Raw genomic sequence first — 21,343 nt, forward strand, 5'->3', positions numbered from 1 at the left:
TGCTAAGCTTTTGTAAATTCTAGTGACTCCTGCTCTAGGAAAAGTAAACTGGCTTATTTAGAAGTTTGCTTGATATTGCTTGCATGAGCAAAGACTTTAAAAAAAAAAAATAAAAAGAGAAAGGAGACAGGTAGTCTATAGAAAGTTTCCCTGGTGATCGTTTATCACAGCAACACACAGAATTACCCCACAGCTTCATTGAGTGCCACTTCCCCTGCTGTCTCAGGCTTCAGCAAGCACACCACCTGCCGGCCGTCTCAGCTTGGGTTCATGCAGTTCAGATTTATTCACTCAGAGTAAACGCCTGAGAAGCAAGTGCCCTGAACTGCCTGCCTCTGGATACCAGCAAGCTGTAACATTCATTCAGTCTTCCCATTGTATTCCAGCATGTTTTCCCAGCAGTCCCCACCACACTTTGGGCAGCAAGCAAACACCAGCATGTACAGTAACAACATGAACATCAATGTGTCCATGGCGACTAACACAGGTGGCATGAGCAGCATGAACCAGATGACAGGACAGATCAGCATGACCTCAGTGACCTCCGTGCCTACGCCGGGGCTGTCCTCCATGGGTCCCGAGCAGGTGAGCGCCCAAGGAGAAGCAGCCCAGTGGCTTCGGATCACGGCTTTTTGTCTACTTCTGCATCAGATATATCTTTCCATGTATCTAACTTTAGCCACCAACTCCCACATTTATTTTGAGGAACGTTTTTCACCCTTCACCTGTGTTAGTGACATTAATAAAAATCTTTGTTAATGATTAAATAAACAGAAAGGATTCCTAACTGCTTGAGGAGCTTTTAAAATATTTCGTAACTTTCTTATCATTGACATTTTTCTCTTGAGGAATTCACCAGTATCTAAAATGAATCTCTAAAGATGAAATAGTGAGTGCACTTTTAAAATAGCTTTATTTGGGGGTTATCGTTTGGGGGGTTTTTGTTTTGTTTTGTTTGAGACAGAGTCTCACTCTGTCACCTAGGCTGGAGCGCAGTGGCGCTATCTTGGCTCACTGCAACCTCCGTCTTCCGGCTCAAGCAGTCCTCCCACCTCAGCCTCCTGGGAAGCTGGGATTATAGGCACATACTACTATGCCTGGCTAGAGGATTATAGTTTAATAATGGATTTATTTCTAAGTGTAAAACCAGATGAAAAGCAAAGGCCAAACTACCTGCCATCCAGTTAGTTTGAAATGATCCTTCATTTGTGCAAAGAGACAGACACAGATAATCCAGAAACTACTCTTTTTACTTTGGAACGTGAAGGCAATGATTTTTTAAAATAATTGTTTTGCGTTGAACAACATCAAAATGATTCTGTTACTAACTTCACTAGATGGCGGGAGAGACTCAAAGCATTTGAGATAGCAATAGCCAGCCTGGAATCCAAAAATCTGTGGCTGATTCAGAGGTAAAAGTAGAGGTTAATAATTGTACCATGGTATTTACAGAAGATCTTATTTTTAAACGCCCAAAAAGCTGACCACTCTACCACTGATCCTCCGTAGTTCACACAAGTAAAAAATGTGGCAAGACCTTGACTCTTATTTCATATAAGGAGAAAGCACAGTATGGAAAGTGTAAATGACTTAAGCATGAAATCACTGACAGCTCTGTGAATGTCTGTTAGAACAAGATTGTGAGAATGGTGAAAGATTGAAGAGTTTGATTAGATCTATTTAATTCTGTTGTTAGTGGACCACAATTTTTGTGAAAATTTTAAGAACTATTACAGAGCTTCGGTGTTTTATTCTTTAAAATGATTAATAAAAATGGGAAGTGGTACATGAGAAAATTTAAAGCCCTTTGCATTTTAAGAAGGTTGTGTGCTTGTAGTAATAACTTACACTTCTGTTGTTGAATTGATGGCAGTTAAATGCTTATTTGGATACATTCAGCAGACATAAAGAAATACAGACTTTTAGCGTGGCATGTTGGCTTGCGCCTATAATCCCAGCTACTCAGGAGGCTGAAGTGGGAAGATGGCTTGAAGCCAGGAATTCAAGACCAGTCTGGGCAACATAGTAAGACTCTGTCTCTGAAAAAAAAAAAAAAAAAAAATGTTTACATTAGCTAGGCATGGTGGCAGGTGCCTATAGTTCCAGCTACTTGGGAAATTGAGGCTGAAGGATCTATTGAGCCCAAGAGTTTGAGGCTGCAGTGAGCTAAGATTGCACCACCGCACTCCAGCCTGGGTAACAGAGCAAGACCCTATCTCTTAAAATATATGCTTGTGTTTATAGAGAGATATATATATGCTTTTATTTCTTCAATGGAGAAATGTAGGGTTGATGTTTTATTTCCTGCAAAAATGGGCCACTAATGACTCCTAATTTGCTTGCTGAGGAAAAGTGTACAAAGTAAGGGCTACTGAGATAGTCTAGTGTAACACGATCCTAGTCCAATCTGCTCAGCAATGAATTGATGCATTTTTATTTTATGTATTTTTAACAGTCCAGATTGTTTTGAAACTTCTGCGTGCTTTTAAACCATTTGAATCCCATGGTTAATTTGGAAGCCCCGAGGCACAACTGCAATGTGTCTTCCTACAAAAATCATTATTCTATTAGCATTTGCACATTTACTTTCTAATGTGTAAAGAAATGTACAAATGCAAATGAATAGTCCATTTGGTCAGAGTAAATTCACAAAGTCCAGCACTAGTTTGGGTATTCACACTTGCTCTTGATAATTAATAACTTGCCTAAGTAGCAAAGATGTCAGGAATTTCTCAGATGACTTCAAAGTCCCAAATGTGAGTCATTGGTCTAATTTGAATAAGCCAAGAAAGCATACTGGTTATGGCACAAAAATGGCTCTATTATTGCTAAGTCAGTTGAATTTGATTTCTGTACAGCATGCAGATAAAGGTTAATTTTGAAGGCAGCTAGTATTTCATAAGTATTTTCATGTTCCTCTAGACTCCGCAAAATATGTACATGGGAGAGCTTGTGTAGGGATGAGGCCATTGTTCTGCAGTTCCTTTTCCCCGTTTTTACGCCCCTAAAAACAGAGGCAGGGCGGCGGCCACCTGTTTTCCAGTGCACTCTTGGACATTCTGCTCCGCGTAGCCACTGTCCTGTCTTCTTGTCCTCAGGTGAATGATCCTGCTCTGAGGGGAGGCAACCTGTTCCCAAACCAGCTGCCTGGAATGGATATGATTAAGCAGGAGGGAGACACAACACGGGTAAGAAAGAACAGTGAAATATGTGAATATGGAAGTAAAGCAACATGAACATTTGATAGACCAAAACTGGCATAGATATATTGTCAACCAGTAGATTAAAGATAGTTGTTAAGTATCTTCTAGTTTCATCTGGCATACAGTGTTTTTGTGTGAATAATTATTTCTTTAAGCTCATTTTAACTCAGCTGATGGTACCATATGAATTAAGAACACTGAATTTTTTTTATTTATTTATCTTTTTTTTTCTGTAATCTTCGTAGCCAACAAAAGAACAGTAATTTTGCCCTGGAATGATACTACGATAGCAAAGCAACAAATAAAGTGGCAAATAATTAGTTGTGTTAGGGCACACTTTTATTTTTGCTATTTCTGAATTACAAGGCTAGATTTTCAGGAGGATTAAGAGGAATTAACTTCATTGTTCACTCCCTTAATTAAGTCTTCCTAGGGGTTTTCTGTATTTCGTTGTGTTTAGGAGAAATCTAGCGCATTATTTATATTATTGTATTATTTGCTTATTACACCTTAAACACTTCTCTTTTTGTTTCGTTTTTTGGTTTTTTTGAGACAGTGTCTTGCTTTGTTGCCCAGGCTGGAATGCAGTGGCACAATCTTGGCTCACTGCAACCTCCACCTCCCGGGTTTAAGCAACTCTCCTGCCTCAGCCTCTTGAGTAGCTGGGATTACAGGCACACGCCACCACGCCTGGCCAATTTTTGTATTTTTAGTAGAGATGGGGTTTCACCATGTTGGCCAGGCTGGTCTCGAACTCCTGACCTCAGGTGATCCACCCACCTCAGCCTCCCAAAGTGCTGGGATTACAGGCGTGAACCACCACACCTGGCCAATTAAACACTTGTTCTAAAGAGAATGATATTACCGTGTTCAGCCAATGAAATTGTAGAATAATTAGTACTTAGACCTAATTGAATTGTGTACCTAGCAGCAGATCTCTTGCAGGAAGAGGTCTGAGCAGTTTGGCACATAGGTAAATGGGCCTATGTGGCCCTTTAAGGTAAGGGATATTACCCTTCACAGTAGGTAGCTCTTTTTTAGAAAAATCCTATCCCATACAACCTGTTAAGTGGAAGAAAATATTTGCAAACCGTTTATCCAACAAGGGACTAATATCTATAATATACAAAGAACTCAACAGGAATAAAACAGATAATCTCATTAAAAAGTGGGCAAAGTTTGTGACCAGCCTGGCCAACATAGGGAAACCCCATATTTACTAAAAATACAAAAATTAGCCAGGTGTGGTGGCACATGCCTGTAGTCCCAACTACTTGGGAGGCTGAGGCGGCAGAATCACTTGTACTTGGGAGGTGGAGGTTGCAGTGAGTGGGGACCATGCCATTGCACTCCAGCCTGCGTGACAGAGTGAGACTCCGTCTCAAAAAAAAAAAAAAAAGTGAACAAAGGACGTGAATAGACATTTCTCAAAAGAAAACGTACAGATGGCCAGCAGATATATTAAAAATGCTCAGCATCAGTAATCATCAGAGAAATACAAATAAAAACTGTAAGGAGATACCATCTTATCCCAGTCGGAATGGCTATTATTAAAAACACAAAAAAATAACAGATGTTGGCAAGATAGAGTAAAAAGGGAACTCTCATACACTGTTGGAATGTAAACTAGTAGAGTCAGTATGGAGATTTCTCAAAAAACTAAAAACAGAATTATCATTTGATCTGGGAGTCACACTGCTGGGTTTCTGCCCAAAGGAAGAAAGGTCAGTATATCAAAGGGATACCTGCACTCTTGTGGTTATTGCAGCACTATTCACAATAGCAAAGATACAGAATCAACCTGTGTGTCCATCAGTGGATAAGTGGATAAAGAAAATGTGGTACATATACACAGTAGAATACTATTTAGCCATTAAAAAAATGAAATCATATCATTTACGGCAACATAGATGGAACTGGAGGTCATTATCTTAACTGAGATAAGGCAGGCACAAAAAGACAAATATCTGTTGCATGTTCTTCCATATGAGAGCTAGAAAATTTGTTCACATGGAAGTAGAGAGTGGAAAAATAGATAACAGAGACTGAGAAGGGTGACTGTGAGGGCAGGAGAGGAAGAAGAGAAGTGGGTGAGAGGTTACAGACATACACTTCGAAGGAATAAATGTAATGTTAGCAGAACAGTAGCATGACTGTAGTTAAAAATGTATTGCATCTGGGTAATGGACACTAAAACCCTGACTTGATCACTCACTATGCATTATGTAATGAAATTTCACATGTACCCCCATAAATTTGTACAAATAAAAGTAAAAAATCCTCTCCTGGCCAGGCACAGTGGCTCAAGCCTGTAATCCCAACACTTTGGGAGGCTGAGGCGGATGGATCACCTGAGGTCAGGAGTTTGAGACTAGCCTGGCTAACATGGTGAAACCTCACCTCTACTAAAAATACAAAATCAGCCGGGTGTAGAAGCACACGCCTGTAGTCCCAGCTACTCGGGAGGCTGAGACAGGAGAATTGCTTGAACCTGGGAGGCGGAAGTTATAGTGAGCCGAGATCATGCCATTGCACTCCAGCATGGGCGACAAGAGCAAAACTCTGTGTCCAAAACAAAACAAAACAAAAATCCTCCCCCAGTAGAGACAGTACAGGGTGGTTGTTCAGTTTCCTCCAAAAAAAAAAGTGGGTATTGGATGATTGGGTTAATACTAGCATTCAAGTTGAGAAAGTAATAGCATAAATTTGCTCCAGATCTTAACTTACTGTGTGAATATTCTCCACGCGGTTTCTCTTGTTTTTAAGAATCACAGTCCCGAGTGGCAGAGGTGCTGGCTGTTGGTGGGAGTCCTGTAGATGTTGTCTGTATATACCTAGAGGGGCTGGTGTCTTTCCTGGGGCCAATCCTGTTCTCTCCTCCACTGAGTACAGGAAATGAGCAGCCACACAGCTCAGTTGTGGCTTCTGTGCGGAAGTTGGAATCAGGAATGCACTCCCCAGGAGAACAGTGACGTTACTGATAATTGGGCTCTCACAGAGTGGCCATTTTAACCCAAAAGTGCCAGGGAGCTCAGCCTCTGAGCACATCATATCTCTATGGGAGACAAATGGATTTGGGAGGCCAGGCTCACATCTCCCTCCCTGAATTCACCACAGTGAGATTAGCCCTCCCTGCCTCACCCTTCATCATGCGGCTGCATGCCAGCCTAGGCCAGGGCTCCAGCAGAGCAGGCGCCCCGAGAAAGCCACTCCGTAGGTTAAGGCCCTCAAATATTGCATGGGCCCCGTCTGCCACCCCTGCCTCCCAAGAGCCCCAGGAATTGACCTGCCCTGCCTTGTGCTCTTTCTTCAGCTACCATGTAACCTCCAAGAAGAAAAGACTCACCTACTATAAAAGCAGAACACTGAGATGGTCCCACATTCTGCCTTTTAAAAGATTACAGAAACAACCAACATGTACTGAGCATTTACTGCAAGCCTATTCTCCACTAAAAGTTTTGTTTAGATTCCCTCATTTAAACCACACCACAGCTGTCTGGTAGAGCTACTGTTTTGAGAGTTTAATGACCCGATCAAGGTCTTACAACACTGGGAAGTAAATCCAGGCCTGCTGACCCCAAATATGCATTCTTAACCCCTGCACCCTCCTGCCACTTCCCTGAAGGGAACACTGAGGGCTTGTGAGATTTTTCTAAGGGGTTTTATGCAGGTAGCATTGGAGAAGGCCAATAAGGGATAATTTCCTTCTTTGGTGCCACTCCCTTCTCTATTTAGATCTTGAACGGACAAGAAAGATACTCATAAACAATGTGGACAGACAGTAAATATTCAGCTACATTTTTGGAAGCATCCTCAGCCCCAGGCATTGGGATTCTTCATCTCAGGAGGGAGGAACCTCCCAGAGCAAGGGAAGGGAATGAACCTTTTGGCCTCGAATTTACCAGGGACAGTGCCAGGCCCGTCATAGATATTTAAGGTTCCCCACCATTTCAGATGAGGAGACTGAATCTCAGAGGATGAGATAATTTATGCAGGGCTACCAGCTAGCCTGAAGACTTAGAGAACTGGTGACCCAGACCAACCAAGATAGAAAGTGCCCGGCTGGGGGTTTAGGGGTGGGCCTGCAACCAGCCCTGTGGTGCGGGCCACGCGGCAGGCTGGCAGGACCAGAGGTTCACCTTCACGTGCGTCCTGGTGGCCCATGGGGGCCCTTTAAACCCAAAATGGAAAGAGTAGTGTTAGGATGTAAGACATCAATTTTCAGTAAGTACAGGATGTTCTGTCTTCCCAGCAAAGGCGTCTTTCAGGTGAGGCACAGTGGGTGGCACCCTTGTAGTCACAGCTACTCAGGTGGCTTGAGGCCAGGAGTTCTAGGCCGCAATGAGCTATGACTACACCTATGAACAGCCACTGCACTCCACGACACAGTGCCTCTGTTACCGTCTTGCTCAGGCCACTAATAACCTCGTCAACTTTCCCTGTTTTTTCTAGTCCCCCTCTTGAATCTGCCTCATCCACCTGCACTGTCTTCATGCTGATTGTTAAGGCCAGAGAACAGTCTGTCATAGAGATTCGTTTGCTTTAGAGAATAATCTGTATAGGATATCCCTTTTCATTCATCAGAAATAACTGGAAGTTACTTGCATTTGTCACCGTGCTGCTTATGTGCACGTTGATAGGGGTTCGGTCATCATCCCGTGTTTCCGTAATAAGCTCTGCTGCTGTTATGAATCAAGGAGCTTTTTCCAGAATTTTTTTTTTTTTGAGACGGAGTCTGTGTCGACCAGGCTAGAGTGCAGTGGCATGATCTCGGCTCACTGCAGCCGAGGTTCAACCGAATCTCCTGCCTCCACTTTCCAAGTAGCTGGATTACAGGCCCATGCCACCACACCCAGCTAATTTTTGTATTTTTAGTAGAGACAGGGTCTCACCTTGTTGGCCAGGCTGCTCTCGAACTCCTGACCTCAAATGATCTGCCTGCCTCGGCCTCCCAAAGTGCTGGGATTACAGGCGTGAGCCACTGTGCCCTGCTCTTTTCCAGAATTGTTATTGGTAATCTGGTTCTATTTGTTGAACAAGATACTACTGTCATCCCTATTTTTTTTTTTTTTTTTTTTTTTTTTTTTGAGACGGAGTCTATCTCTGTTGCCCAGGCTGGAGTGCAGTGGCGCAGTCTCGGCTCACTGCAAGCTCCGCCTCCCGGGTTCATGCCATTCTCCTGCCTCAGCCTCCCGAGTAGCTGGGACTACAGGCACCCGCCACCACACCCGGCTAATTTTTTTGTATTTTTAGTAGAGACGGGGTTTCACCATGTTAGCCAGGATGGTCTTGATCTCCTGACCTCATGATCCGCCCATCTCGGCCTCCCAAAGTGCTGGGATTACAGGCGTGAGCCACCGCGCCCGGCCCTGTCATCCATTTTTAATTGACTCTGTTCCATTTATCTTGAATTGGAAATTATAATGGTACCTTGCTTTAAGCAGAGCTAGTATGTACAACCGTAGACTTACCAAAAATATATATTTAGAGAAGGGCAGTTATTTGACCTAACCAGAAGATTCTTCCTTTTATAAGAACTTACAGTATTTCTTTATATTTTAGATATATTTAAATAGATTAAAATTGAGTTTACTGCTCAGCAGCATGGTTCTCTTGTAATTACTTGTATTTACTAGTGTTATGAAAATTGATTACTAATAGGCTCGGCTTTTAGTTGATGATGATAGTGATAGTGGTGATGACATTTACTGAGCACTTATGATGTTCCAAGAACTGTTTAAACACTTCATGTGCATCATTTTGTTTAATCCTTACAACCGTCCTAAGAAGTATTAGGTACACAATGGATCCCACCCCTAAAGTGACACAGCCAGGGTATACCCCAGGCAGCACGACTCCAGAGGTGTGTGCGGAGCACAGCATTCTCCTTCATCAAACTGATTCTGGCCGGTGGCTGCTCGTTCATGTTAGTCCATGCCAGAGAATACTGCCTTACAAAGTTTCTAAGCCTCAGAAACGCAGTAGGTGTAAATACTTCTCCAGGAGGCTGAGGCAGGAGAATTGCTTTAACCTGGGAGGCGGAGGTTGCAGTGAGCCGAGATCGCACCATTGCACTCCAGCCTGGGCAACAAGAGCGAAACTCCGTCTCAAAAAAAAATTAAATTAAATAAATAAATAAATAATACTTCTCAGTAGACTTTCTTTTTCTAGACTAACTGGAAAATTGAGGGTTTTTCATATTTTAATCAGCACCATGGAGTGTTTTTATATGAAATCATAAAAGTGACACAAGTTAGGAATACATGTCTATTCAGCTTTATATTATAAAGTATGCTAAATGTTCTTCTCTGAGAAGAAGTAAAATCACAGGTATTCTAAGCTCATTTTTTAAGCTTAGGAGAATTGTGCACCTGACCAGGGGCTAATATAATTCTACCTTTGGCCACCAGAACTCATGATCTGGCAATACTTTCCCCAGAACTCTCTTTTTGGAGTGCTAAGGTAAAATAGATTATTTGGAGCTGGCTTCCTCTCTAATCTTACTTAAATTAGATAATTTCTAATGGCCCTGATGGGCTAGAATTCTGTGTCTAAATATCTAAATCCCAGAAGCAATTGTTATATGTTCCCAAAGCAGACAGTATTTCCACTAACAGAACTCAGATCATGTTGTTATTTGTAATAATTTGATTTGTAGCAAGGTACAATTATAATCTCCAGTGTTGTCTGCCTTGCCTAGTCGGGCAATTTTTGTGATAGCAGTGACCAAGAATGTCTTGTTGTGGATATATCCCAGCACCTAGCATATAATAGATGCTGAATTAATATTTGCTAAGTGAATGAAAACTTCTGGAAGGAAGATAGTCGGTAGCCAAAGAAAATCATTGACAGATATATTTGCACCAACCAAAGAAACAGCGCCACGTAACTTGCTCACTATAACCTTTGGTATTCAGTCATTCACATCATCAGCACATAGCAGCCGAAAACTAGCAAGAACACCCCAAGAGGCCGGGTGCAGTGCCTCACACCTGTAATCCCAGCATTTTGAGAGGCCAAGGCGGGCAGATCACCTGAGGTCAGGAGTTCGAGACCAGCCTGGCCAACATGGTGAAACCCCCTCTCTACTAAAAATACAAAAATTAGACACGATGGTGGGTGCCTGTAGTCCCAGCTACTCGGGAGGCCAAAGCTGGAGAATCACTTGAACCTGAGAGGTGGAAGTTGCAGTGAGCTGAGATTGCGCCACTGCACTCCAGCCTGGGCAACAGAGCAAGACTGCGTCTCAAAAAAAAAAAAAAAAAAAAAAAAAAAACGCCCCAGGAGTCAAAGCCCATCATGATCTAGCTTGCCGAAGCCAGGGAGAACACACCCAGAGAACCTTGGGAGTATCTGATTAGGGAAAATCAGGAGGGCTGTTTTATAGAAGAAGGGTTTGTACTGGATGAATTCGAGAAGAATTAGGAAGCAGTGGCCCCTTCTGGATTGGATGCTGCCAAAAAGCAGCTGGGTTCAGTCATCTTTATTGAAGGTGGGAGAAATGAAATTGAGCTAGGATGTTGTTGGTTGGAGAGCGGTCATTAAGGAGAGATTCATCATCCATTTGCAGACGATGGCCTGCAAGAAATAGCATGTAGGATTCGCTGGGCTCCTCCTTGGCTCCTGGAAGCGTTGTGTGGAGGGAGGAATGGCGCCCTCTGCCTGTTCACCTCCACATCAAATGTACTCATCCAGATGTGGCCTCTGTGATTTGCTTTATTGAAAACAGGAATTTTGATGTTTTTGTGATGGGCTTTATGATGGTTTTTTCAAAACCTCAAAGATATTTCACAACTTTTTATCTGTTTTCCTACAGAAATATTGCTGACACTGCTGAAGCCAGTTGCTTCTTCAGCTGACCGGGCTCACTTGCTCAAAACACTTCCAGTCTGGAGAGCTGTGTCTATTTGTTTCAACCCAACTGACCTGCCAGCCGGTTCTGTTAGAGCAGACAGGCCTGGCCCTGGTTCCCAGGGTGGCGTCCACTTGGCTGTGGCAGGAGGAGCTGCCTCTTCTCTTGACAGTCTGAAGCTCGCATCCAGACAGTCGCTCAGTCTGTTCACTGCATTCACCTTAGTGCAACTTAGATCTCTCCTGCAAAAGTAAATGTTGACAGGCAAATTTCATACCCATGTCAGATTGAATGTATTTAAATGTATGTATTTAAGGAGAACCATGCTCTTGTTCTGTTCCTGTTCGGTTCCAGACACTGGTTTCTTGCTTTGTTTTCCCTGGCTAACAGTCTAGTGCAAAAGATTAAGATTTTATCTGGGGGAAAGAAAAGAATGTTTTTAAAAATGAAACTAAAGATGTTTTAAGCTAAAGCCTGAATTTGGGATGGAAGCAGGACAGACACCGTGGACAGCGCTGTATTTACAGACACACCCAGTGCGTGAAGACCAACAAAGTCACATCTCTAGAAAGCTCCAAAGACCATGTTGGAAAGAGTCTCCAGTTACTGAACAGATGAAAAGGAGCCTGTGAGAGGGCTGTTAACATTAGCAAATATTTTTTCCTTGTTTTTTCTTTGTTAAAACCAAACTGGTTCACCTGAATAATGAATCGAGAAGAAATAATTTTCATTTCTAAATTAAGTCCCCTTTAGTTTGATCAGACAGCTTGAATCAGCATCTCTTCTTCCCTGTCAGCCTGACTCTTCCCTTCCCCTCTCTTTCCCCATCCTCCCTACTTTCATTCCTTTTTAAAAAAATAATATAAGCTACAGAAACCAGGTAATCCTTTATTTCCTTAAATGTTTTGCTAGCCACTTACCAATTGCTAAGTATCGAATTTCAGAAAAAAAAAATGCATTTACTGGCAAGGAGAAGAGCAAAGTTAAGACTTGATACCAATCGAGCTAAGGATACCTGCTTTGGAAGCATGTTTATTCTGTTCCCCAGCAACTCTGGCCTCCAAAATGGGAGAAAACGCCAGTGTGTTTAAATTGATAGCAGATATCACGACAGATTTAACCTCTGCCATGTGTTTTTTATTTTGTTTTTTAGCAGTGCTAAGCCGAAGTTTTGTAAGGTACATAAAATCCAATTTATATGTAAACAAGCAATAATTTAAGTTGAGAACTTATGTGTTTTAATTGTATAATTTTTGTGAGGTATACATATTGTGGAATTGACTCAAAAATGAGGTACTTCAGTATTAAATTAGATATCTTCATAGCAATGTCTCCTAAAGGTGTTTTGTAAAGGATATCAATGCCTTGATTAGACCTAATTTGTAGACTTAAGACTTTTTATTTTCTAAACCTTGTGATTCTGCTCATAAGTCATTTATCTAATCTATATGATATGCAGCCGCTGTAGGAACCAATTCTTGATTTTTATATGTTTATATTCTTTCTTAATGAACCTTAGAAAGACTACATGTTACTAAGCAGGCCACTTTTATGGTTGTTTTTCTTGCCCACTCTGGTAAGGGAATAATCTTTTCTTAATAGGTGTCAGTTTCAGACAACTGCAATACCAAGAAACTGATGACCTTTTTTGAGCTATTTCTCCTTAACCCCTAATACCTTTCTTACCTAAATTTCAGAATGATATCTTTTTGATGTCTAAAAAGCAAAGCATTTTATAATATCTCATTAGCCAGGCTTTTTAGGAACAGAGAAGTTTTTCCTTGAAATTTGATTGTTTGTTTATTTGTGGCAGGGTGAAAAAATACACAAACTACCCCTATTTATATTTATATCTCTCTCTATATGTACAGATATGGAAATATAGAAAGAGATATAGCCCAAAGATAGATGGTAAGTAGACAGTCTGAAAATGTTGTTCCATACTAAAGAAACTTCCTGGAAATTTGCATTTCGCTACTTTTTTCCACTTGAGAGGGGTCTCAATACAGGGAGGTGGCCAAGGAACAGCACTTCTCAGTGGCCACCAGTTCATATATCCCCTCAAAAGGCTCTACTTTTCTCCACCAAACCATTGGGTTGCCCAACTGTGATGGAAAAAACAAGCAGATGTTGGCCCAGAACTCCAGGACCTCCCCGTGGGCTGAGGCTCATGTGGCATACAATTCAGTGTGACCAGTTTTAATGTTTAGAAATAGGTGAATTAGAATGACTTTTAACTTCACACAGCACAAAAGAGAAATGGAGTTTAAACTGGATTTGTTTTACTTTGAGTTTCAAGTCCCTTTTCACTACAACACCGTCCAAAACTATCTGCCTATCTCTTCTTTTTTATCCATCTGCCCGCTGTATTTTAATGTCAATCCTAATTCAGACAAATCTGCAACTTCATGATACTGGTTATTTATAATAATTCATGATCATTGCTCTTTTGAAGGAAAAGAGATGATAAATTCTCTTGTGGATTCAATCAGGTAATGGATTTTGTTTTACATCTAATTAGGAGAAGAAAAGTAAGTGAAGGAATCCTCTGATCATATTGATCACTATAGAAGCAAAAGCCAAATCAGTTCCCTTCATTATCAGTATTTCTCATGCTGTACACAATAAATTTGTTAGACTGAGTACTTGGTTTTTGTTTAATAGAACAAATAATCAGTGTTTCACTTATATTACTAAATGTGAAAAACATAATGTGAAAAGTATACATACATTAACTTGGTTGTAAAACTCATTTTAAGTGTTCATGTAATGTGGTAAGTTTAAAAAGTGAAGTGAACTGTTTTACTACAATGAATTCATTTGACTCAAATTAAAATGCCCCTCCCCCATGTGTATCTCTTATGGCCTGTAATAATTGAAAGCAATGTTTTTGCAGTTTATATAATGCAATTTTTAATCTGTGTTCAAAAATGGAGTTCATATGGGCTTAACACATGAAATGGGTGGCACAGATCCACTTGCAGAACCCAAAGATACACAATCAATTTTGAAATGCAACTTAAGCCATTAATTGTTGGTGTGAATTTAAAATTTTCTAGTGTTTGTATGGTAGTATGCTGCCTAAGAGCAAAGCATTCTCTGCACAAAAGAAAATTACTGTAGTGGCTTCGATTTTAATTAGAATTTTCTCCCTGGTGTTTCTTTATAGACTAAAACAAAATCTTTTAAGTTTCTTACTACAGGTAAAAGCTATGTGCAAGAACCTCAAAATGCTAAAATCTAGCATAATGCCTTAGATCTGTTTTTAAGTCTTGTATATTCCTACATAGCTGTCCGATGTATTATATTTGTATAGTGAATTGTGTACAATTTTTGAATAAGTGCATCATCACTTAACCTTTATGTTGTTTGAATAGTGATGATGATACATTTCTTCAAACATTTAACTGTCATTTTTTTCCTTTGTCATTTGTGAGTTTTATTTGTACAGTTCCTCATGAAGTTGCATCTGAGATGTGTGTATATGAAAAGATTATACAAGGGTAAAATTAAGCAATATATTAACTATGGTTCTTCAGGAGAAAGCTTACAGTGTTTCAGGTTGTGATTTATTTTCAAAATGGAGTTGACTCTGAACATCACTTTGTTCACCTGCATTGATGTTTGTATTTCTAGTGTGAGCAGTTTATGCAAAGGTAGATATATTCAGAGAAATTTTAAATACATTTATGCAAGTTAATATTGCTTTGCTGATGCTATTTGCTTATTTGATGTTAAATAATGCTATTGTAAATAAAGAATTCTGTTGTTATTGCATCATTTAATAAATTTTAATGCCTTCGGGTTTTACATGGCTTTAGAGATTGTAATGTGTTTATATTGTATTTTCTTTCATAATTGCATTTAAAAAGACCTTGTAATTTAATAATTTATTATATTTATATGGTAGTTGACACTGTTCACAGCACCTTAACATTTAATTCTTCCAATAACCCATTTTATAAATTTTTACATTTGAAATAAAGGATTATCTAATAACTTAATGGCAAATATAAGCCACATCTAGTTCCACTGAGTCCTAGATGACTCTTCACCGTACTGTTCCACCTTCCACTCCCAAATCTCCAGACACATTTATAAGAATAATGTGGACTTCTGACTGGCTTAGGAAGGTCGTATCACACATTAGAATATCCATAATGGTTTAATAGTTGATAAGCAGTACAAGTACAGTACCTGAAACCTAGATCATAAACTATATGAAATATTAGGAAATGCAACCTGGAATTGCATTTTTAAAAGATCCCCAAAAAAATGATTAGAAAACTCTATCAATGCTATTAACTGTTTTAACAGATTAAAGGAAGAAAAAACATGATTAACAATGAGTGCCATTTGATAAATTTGTGTAGGACAAATGTTAGCTCTCATTCATTTTTAAAAAATAAAGCTAGGAAAAGTAAATGTCATAAATGTATTTAAAGTTATCTGATGGCATTCCCAATGAAACATCTTAATGGTGAACTAAAAGTATTAATTAAAGTCAACAAAACAAGGAACCCCACTACCAAGACTAAGGAATAAAGTGCTAATATGAGAATAGACAGAAAACATTTTCGACAGTTTGATTATGGGAAAACCCCGAAGGTTTTTAGGTTTTTGGGTTTTTGGTTTTGCTCTGCTTTTGGAATGAATAGAAAAGCTCTGTAAGATGGCTAGACTACACAAAAATCGATACCATCTATCCACACTAATTTTGAAATTGTATCTTTAAAATATGCCTGTTCACAATAACAAAATAATACAATGCTTATTAAGTGGAATTACACCTAACAGGAAGGTGTCACAGACCTTTGTGAAGAACCTTTGTAAAGGTTAATCAAAAGACGTAGATTTTAAAAAATGGAGACATGCTGTGAACCCACAAAGACCCAAATATAAGACCATTCATTCTTCCCCCAAATTCATGACAGTCCCTATCAAAATGAAGTAAGATGCATTTGGAAGAAAAAATGTATGATAATAATGAGAAATTTGGAAGATGTGGGACTTCTAACAAAACATTCTATAATTATTGATTTGTGGTATAAAATACTTAACACAGATAGGGATAAATACATTTGAAAAAGAGCCCAGAGACAGATTGCTGTGTAAATATAAAGTCAATATATGACAGATTTCATTTCTAATTCACAGAATCATTGTTCTAAAAAAAATGGTGTTGAGACAGTTGGTCACATTTGAGTGAAATACCAAGCTTAACTCTCTACCCCACGATATTAACAAATGCCAAATGGATCAAGGGTTAAACATAAATGTAAAATTGCTAGAAGGTTATGTTTGTATTATGTTTGCACTTTTCTAAGTGGAAACATTTTTTGAAAAACAAGTTATTAGGAAATGGATAAGTAAATTTACATATATTTGTGTGTGTATATGTGTATATAAGATTTATATGTAAGATTTATATATTAGATTTATTTATATATTATATATGTGTATGCATATAAACCTAATATATATAATATTCTACCAAAAATATTCTAATATTCTACATACACATAAATCATATATACTGTAGACTCACCAAATATGTATAACAAAGTAATATTAACATACAAAGTTAAAAATGAAAAAAATAGGAAAATGAGCAAAAAAGATGAACATACTAAAAGTGAAAAATGGCTAATATTAGGTGTTGAACATCATAATAAGTTGCAAACAAAAATAGTAAGGAGATGCTATTTTTCTTTTTTTTTTTTTTTTTTTTTTTTTTTGAGACGGAGTCTCACTCTGTCCCCCAGGCTGGAGTGCAGTGGCGCGATCTCGGCTCACTGCAAGCTCTGCCTCCCGGGTTCACGCCATTCTCCTGCCTCAGCCTCTCCGAGTAGCTGGGACTACAGGCGCCCGCCACCACGCCCAGCTAATTTTTTGTATTTTCAGTAGAGACAAGGTTTCACCGTGGTCTCGATCTCCTGACCTCGTGATCCGCCTGCCTCGGCCTCCCAAAGTGCTGGGATTACAAGCGTGAGCCACCGCGCCCAGCTGGAGATGCTATTTTTCATTTATTGATTTGGCAAAAAAGAGGTTAGTAATAGTCACAAATAATTTCCATGGACTATGGTGGAAATGAACATTCTTTGGCACCTGGAATAAATATGTAAGTTTGGTAAGATAGATATTTCTTTGTATTTTGGGTAGAACTCATGACTGAAGCCATATGGCTAGAGTTGTCTGGCCTCCAGTTTAATTCTTCAGAATGTCTCCTCTTACTTTTTAAACCTGTCTGTATTCCACCTACTGCATATTTGAACCAATTTTTTTTTCCCCAGCTTGTGTTTACTTTGGGTTTATTTCGGTAGGTTTTTTCTTGAGGATGTATAAATTTTTCAACTTTTTTTTTCCTAGTACATAAATTTCAAGGCTATACGTCCTCTTTACAGCTTTTAGCAGCATCCCACACATTTTGTCTACTAATGCTGACAAAGTCTCCAATTATGGTTTGGAATTTTTCTCAGTTCTGTTGATTTTTGCTTCTTCATTCAGAAGTTATGTTATTAGGAGCATATACATTTCTCAAGATAAACTGGCTGTTTTATTATTATATAATGCCCCACACTCTCTGGTAAGCTTCCTTGCCTTGTTTGTCCGAAATGCACATAGACATGCTAAAGCTGGATTCATTTTGCAGGTTGTATCTTTATTCATCCTTTAACTTCCAACCTTGTAGACAGAATATAAGTGGTTCCTTACTAATTTTTAGTATGGTTTGCTATCAGTTACTGAGGTCTCTCCCTTTAAGTATATTATCTCTGCTTTTGTATTTTGAAACACTATTTGGCACATAGACAGTACCAATATAACAGTTACATGCCCTTCTGATGGACTGACCCTTTCATCATTTGGTCAGAGATCAGAAAGTGAGGGAGCCTGACATGGAAGGAACTGGGAGGTGTGTGCCAGGTAGAACAAACAGCAGGTACAAAGGTCAGGACACAAAACCAACTTGTGATGTCTGAAGGACGGTGAGGCCAGTGTGTGGTTAGAAAGACACTTGAGGGGCAAGTTCAGGAGGGCCAAGACGCAGCCTGGGGCCAGATCATCCAAGGTCTCAAGGACCAAAGCAAGGAACTTGGTTCTTATTCTAAGTATGGAAGCCAGTGGAGAGTTTTTGTTTTTGTTTTTGTTTTGTTTTGAGATGGAGTTTCACTCTTGTTGCCCAGGCTGGAGTGCAATGGCGCAATCTGGGCTCATTGCAACCTCCGCCTCCCAGGTTCAAGCAATTCTCCTGCCTCAGACACCTGAGTAGCTGGGATTAGAAGCATGTGCCACCACACCTCGCTAATTTTGTATTTTTGGTAGAGATGGGGTTTCTCCATGTTGGTCAGGCTAGTCTCGAACTCCTGACCTCAGATAATCCACCCCCCCCCCGGCTTCCCAAAGTGCTGGGACTACAGGCATGAGCCACCATGCCTGGCCTGGAGAGTTTTTAAAAGGGAGTAATAGGAACTAATTTTTTGTTTTCAAAAGGCCAGCAACTATGTGGAGAAATGTCTGAATTTAAAAAATAAGTTAATTATGGCCGGGCGCAGTGGCTCACACCTGTAATCCCAGCACTTTGGGGAGCCGAGGCAAGTGGATCGCCTGAGGTCAGGAGTTCGAGACCAGCCTGGCCAACATGGTGAAACCCTGTCTCTACAAAAAAAAAAAAAAAAAAAAAATACAAGATATCAGCCGGGTGTGGTGGCAGGTGCCTGTAATCCCAGCTACTCGGGAGGCTGAGGCAGGAGAACCGCTTGAACCTAGGAGGCAGAGGTTGCAGTGAGCCGAGATTATGCCACTGCATTCCAGCCTGGGCAACAGGAGCAAAACTCAATCTCAACAACAACAAAAAAAAGTTAAAATAAATTTTAAAAATGAAATACCACACGGGGCCAATTTTTTTTTAAAAAAGTCTAGGGAAATCAGTTAATAGCGTATTAAAGAGGTCAGTTAGAATGGAGGATTGAACCCATGACTACCCCAGCTCCCTCCCATATCCCACTAACACAAATGCCTTTTTTTTTTTTTTTGAGACAGAGTCTCACTCTGTGGCCCAGGCTGGATTGCAGTGATGTGATCTCAGCTCACTGCAACCTCTGTCTCTCAGGTTCATGCGATTTTCCTGCCTCAGCCTCCCAAGTAGCTAGGACTACAAGTGTGCACCACAACACCCAGCTAATTTTTGTGTCTGTAGTAGAGATGGGGTTTTACCATGTTGGCCAGGCTGGTCTCGAACTCTTGACCTCAAGTGATCTGCCCACCTCGGCCTCACAAAGTGCTGGGATTACAGGCATGAGCCACTGCACCCACCCAAATGCCTTTTTTTTTTTTTTCACACACAGGATCTCTGTCACCCAGGCTGGAGTGCAGTGGCATAACCATGGCTCACTACATCCACTAACTCCTGGGCTCAAGTGATCCTTCCACCTCAGTCTCCTGAGCAGCTAGGACTACAGGTGTAGTCCCAGACCAGCTAATTTTTTACATTTTGTAGAGACGGAAGGGTTTCACTATGTTGCCCAGGCTGGTCTTAAACTCCCAGCCTCAAGTGATCCACCCGCCTCGGCCTCACAAAGTGCTGGGATCATAAGCATGAGCCACCGTGCCTGGCCCAAATGCCTTTTTTTATAAAGGCATAAACCCACAAGGACAAGGATAATAGGAGATGAAACAACAGCAACAAAATGTAATTTGAAAGCTGATAAAAGGGTGGTGACTCATTTTGTAGCCCCTGGAAAGTTGAATGGCAAGCAGTGAGTAACGTCAAGAAGCTTTCCCACAGATGTCTCCCGGCCCAGGAGCCAGCCAGCACCTCTGGATGCGTGATTAAGAAGCCAGATCAGCTGGGCGCCGTGGCTCACGCCTGTAATCCCAGCACTTTCGGAGGCCGAGGCGGGCGGATCACCTGAGGTCAGGAATTCGAGACCAGCCTGGCCAACATGGGGAAACTCCGTCTCTACTAGAAATACAGAAACTATAGCAGAGGGCGTAGTGGCGCGCGCCTGTAGTCCCAGCTGCTCTGGAGGCTGAGGCAGGAGAATCGCTTAAGCCGGGGAGGGGGAAGTTGCAGTGAGCCGAGATGACGCCACTGCACTCCAGCCTGGGTGTCGGAGTGAGACTGTCTCCAATCAATCAATCAATCAATCAATCGTGGCAGGGATACCAAGGCAGACCCAACAGGAGACAGGTCTGCCGTAAGGAGCAACCTTGACTCAAGCACTCTCCCGGCCTTGCCAAACTTGGAATTGGGCTGCACTTTTAGACCCTTTCCCCTCAACTTCCTTCACGGTCTTTCCGCTCTTCTAGCCTCCCCTCCACTCCTCCCTACTTTCAGGCGATTGGCAGGTTAAGGAGCTAATTGTTAAGAGGTTTAGATGCTGAACTGAGGCAGGTCTGTTACGCAAAAGACAGAACCCTTGTATGAAAAGCCTGGGGCCCTTCCACATGGGTGGAAATACCTGGGTGGGCGCCTCTAAAGCTATTGCCTCTGAAGCTCCCTGAGCCTTCTGGGCTTGTAGAGAAGGCCCATCCTTCCCCACCGGGAGCTATCGGCTTAACAGCTACAATCACGAAAGATAAGAATGGGCAGTTTGAATCGCGGTGGGACCAAGGAGTCTGGCCATGGGTCTGATTAGCCCTTTCTCTGCCTTGCTTGAGCTTCAGCAGAATTCGAAACGGCTGGCGGTAAGGCTGGGAAGGACGCCGGAAAGGCCAAAACAAAGGCGGTTTCCCGCTCGCAGAGAGCCGGCTTGCAGTTCCCAGTGGGCCGTATTCATCTGCACCCGAAACCTAGGACGACCAATCATGGACGTGTGGGCGCGACTGCCGCTGTGTACAGCACAGCCATCCTGGAGTACCTCACCGCAGAGGCACTTGAACTGGCAGGAAACGCATCCACAGACTGAAAGGTAAAGCGTAGTACCACTGCTCACTCGCAGCTTGCTATCCGTGGAGATGAAGAATTGGATTCTCTCATCAAGGCTACGATTGCTGGTGGTGGTGTCATTCCACACATCCACAGATCTCTGACTGGGCAGAAAGGACAACCGAAGACTGTCTAAAGGCTGCCTGGATTCCTTGATATCTCAGGACTCTAAATACTCTGCCAGCTGTCTAGTGTTGGGGATTCCAGTGGACTGCATCTCTGTAAAAAACACAATTTTGCCTTTTTGAAATTCTATGTGAGCAATTTGGAAGTTTAATTAGCTTTCCAACCAACCAAATTTCTGCATTCCAGTCTTAACCATATTGAAGTATTACTGTGGCATCAAAGAAGCTATTGATT

At 41.1% G+C, this 21,343-nt stretch overlaps 1 protein-coding gene and 1 pseudogene across 7 annotated transcripts in view; both read left to right on the forward strand.

The window, feature by feature from the left end:
• NCOA2 (nuclear receptor coactivator 2) overlaps positions 1 to 14,879 on the forward strand; it is a 297,018-nt gene extending 282,139 nt beyond the window's left edge. For 4 of the 7 annotated variants that reach the window (XM_030794911.1, XM_030794915.1, XM_030794912.1 and 1 more), the window contains 3 exons: positions 387 to 585; positions 3,099 to 3,188; positions 11,020 to 14,879. In XM_030794911.1, the coding sequence (XP_030650771.1) occupies positions 387 to 585; positions 3,099 to 3,188; positions 11,020 to 11,031 (301 nt within the window). In that variant the 3' untranslated portion in view covers positions 11,032 to 14,879. The remainder of the gene's footprint in view (positions 1 to 386; positions 586 to 3,098; positions 3,189 to 11,019) is intronic. The other 3 variants (XM_003274812.3, XM_030794916.1, XM_030794914.1) reach the window with 1 other exon arrangement.
• Positions 14,880 to 16,010: 1,131 nt separating this feature from the next.
• On the forward strand, positions 16,011 to 21,119 carry LOC100585431 (annotated as a pseudogene).
• Positions 21,120 to 21,343: the final 224 nt, after the last annotated feature.

This window comes from Nomascus leucogenys, chromosome 16 (genome assembly GCF_006542625.1).
Source record: "Nomascus leucogenys isolate Asia chromosome 16, Asia_NLE_v1, whole genome shotgun sequence".
Lineage (NCBI taxonomy): Eukaryota > Metazoa > Chordata > Mammalia > Primates > Hylobatidae > Nomascus > Nomascus leucogenys.